The 1584-nt window shown below is 51.1% G+C and overlaps 1 protein-coding gene across 1 annotated transcript; it reads left to right on the top strand.

Moving 5' to 3' along the window:
• The first annotated feature begins 114 nt into the window (after positions 1–114).
• On the top strand, positions 115–1352 carry LOC111654878 (chymotrypsin A). The gene is made up of 5 exons (XM_023406047.2): positions 115–263; positions 353–431; positions 515–695; positions 902–1035; positions 1130–1352. The coding sequence occupies exons 1-5, from the start codon at positions 172–174 to the stop codon at positions 1289–1291; spliced, it is 648 nt and encodes a 215-aa protein (XP_023261815.1). The 5' UTR covers positions 115–171; the 3' UTR covers positions 1292–1352.
• The last annotated feature ends 232 nt before the right edge of the window (positions 1353–1584 follow it).

The following is a 1584-nucleotide window of genomic DNA, read 5'->3' as shown; positions in this document are numbered from 1 at the left end:
ACACACACACACACAAACACACACACACACACACAAACACACACACACACACACAAACACACACACACACACATACACACACACACACACACACACACAGATACACACACACACGCACACACACACACACACACACACAAACACACACACACGTGCATGTTTTAACTGTGCATGTTGTTTCAGGATTACACCGGCTTCCACTTCTGCGGCGGCTCTCTGGTCAATGAGAACTGGGTGGTGACAGCTGCTCACTGCAATGTCAAGTAAAAACCTTTATTATTATCATTAGTAATATTCTATATTATTATTGTTAGTTTTTGAGGTGAAATGACACTCACTCCTTTGTGTGCAGGACGTACCACCGTGTGATCCTCGGAGAGCACGACCGCTCCTCCACCGCTGAGGACATTCAGGTCATGAAGGTTGGCAAGGTGGGTAACAGACCCCGCCCCCCGGCTCGCTGTCTTCCTGTTTGTGTGTGTTTGCTGGTCATAATGATGTCGATTCCTGCCAGGTGTTCAAGCATCCCCGCTACAACGGCTACACCATCAACAATGACATCCTGCTGATCAAGCTGGCTAGCCCCGCCCAGATGAACATGCGTGTTTCCCCTGTGTGCGTGGCCGAGACCGGAGACAACTTCCCTGGAGGCATGAAGTGCGTGACCAGCGGTTGGGGCCTGACCCGCCACAATGGTGAGGTCACCTCACTTGAGAGGCGGGGGGGTGGCGGGGGAGGGGCAGAATACTGTCAGACTTCAATCCAACGGTTTCACACTGCGAGTTCAGGTTCCGATGACAAATTGGACTTTGTCAGAACACTGATGTGGGTTTCAGCACACGTCACCATTGTGATGTGTATCACTAATGTTTGTGTGTGTGTGTGTCTGTGTGTGTTGCAGCTCCTGACACCCCCGCCCTGCTGCAGCAGGCCGCCCTCCCCCTTCTGACCAATGATCAGTGCCGTCGTTACTGGGGCAACAAGATCAGCAACCTGATGATCTGTGCCGGCGCCTCTGGAGCCTCCTCCTGCATGGTGGGTGCTGCGGACGCAGAGTGACGTTGATGCTCAGGTTCTTTACTTTGTGTTGCTTGTTGTTTATTCATTCATTGGTGTGTTGTGTATTCAGGGCGACTCTGGCGGTCCTCTGGTCTGTCAGAAGGCCGGAGCCTGGACTCTGGTTGGAATTGTGTCCTGGGGCAGTGGAACCTGCACTCCCACCATGCCCGGCGTGTACGCCCGTGTCACTGAGCTGCGTGCCTGGATGGACCAGACCATCGCCGCCAACTGAGCGTGTCGGACTTGACAGCTTCCTTTTTCAACCTGATCATCAATAAACCACTCAACTCTGAGCCAGACCTGTCCCTGTGTCCTCTGTTGTGTTAGCTTAGCTTAGCATAGACTGGAACCAGTCTGGCTATGTCCAGGGTTCAAGAATAAAGTCACCAACACATTTCTGTCTGTGTTATTGATGAGTTCATGAACGTTTTTAAATCACTGACACAAAACAGGTCAGACTTTTCCCAACATGTCCTTTATTTCACACACAACATTTTCTACAACATGAAACAGCATCAACAGTTC

The sequence above is a fragment of the Seriola lalandi genome, unplaced genomic scaffold (assembly GCF_002814215.2).
Source record: "Seriola lalandi dorsalis isolate HSWRI2012SDOR001 ecotype SW California unplaced genomic scaffold, Sedor1 jcf7180001974946, whole genome shotgun sequence".
NCBI lineage: Eukaryota > Metazoa > Chordata > Actinopteri > Carangiformes > Carangidae > Seriola > Seriola lalandi.
This window is presented reverse-complemented; position numbering and strand designations above follow the sequence as displayed.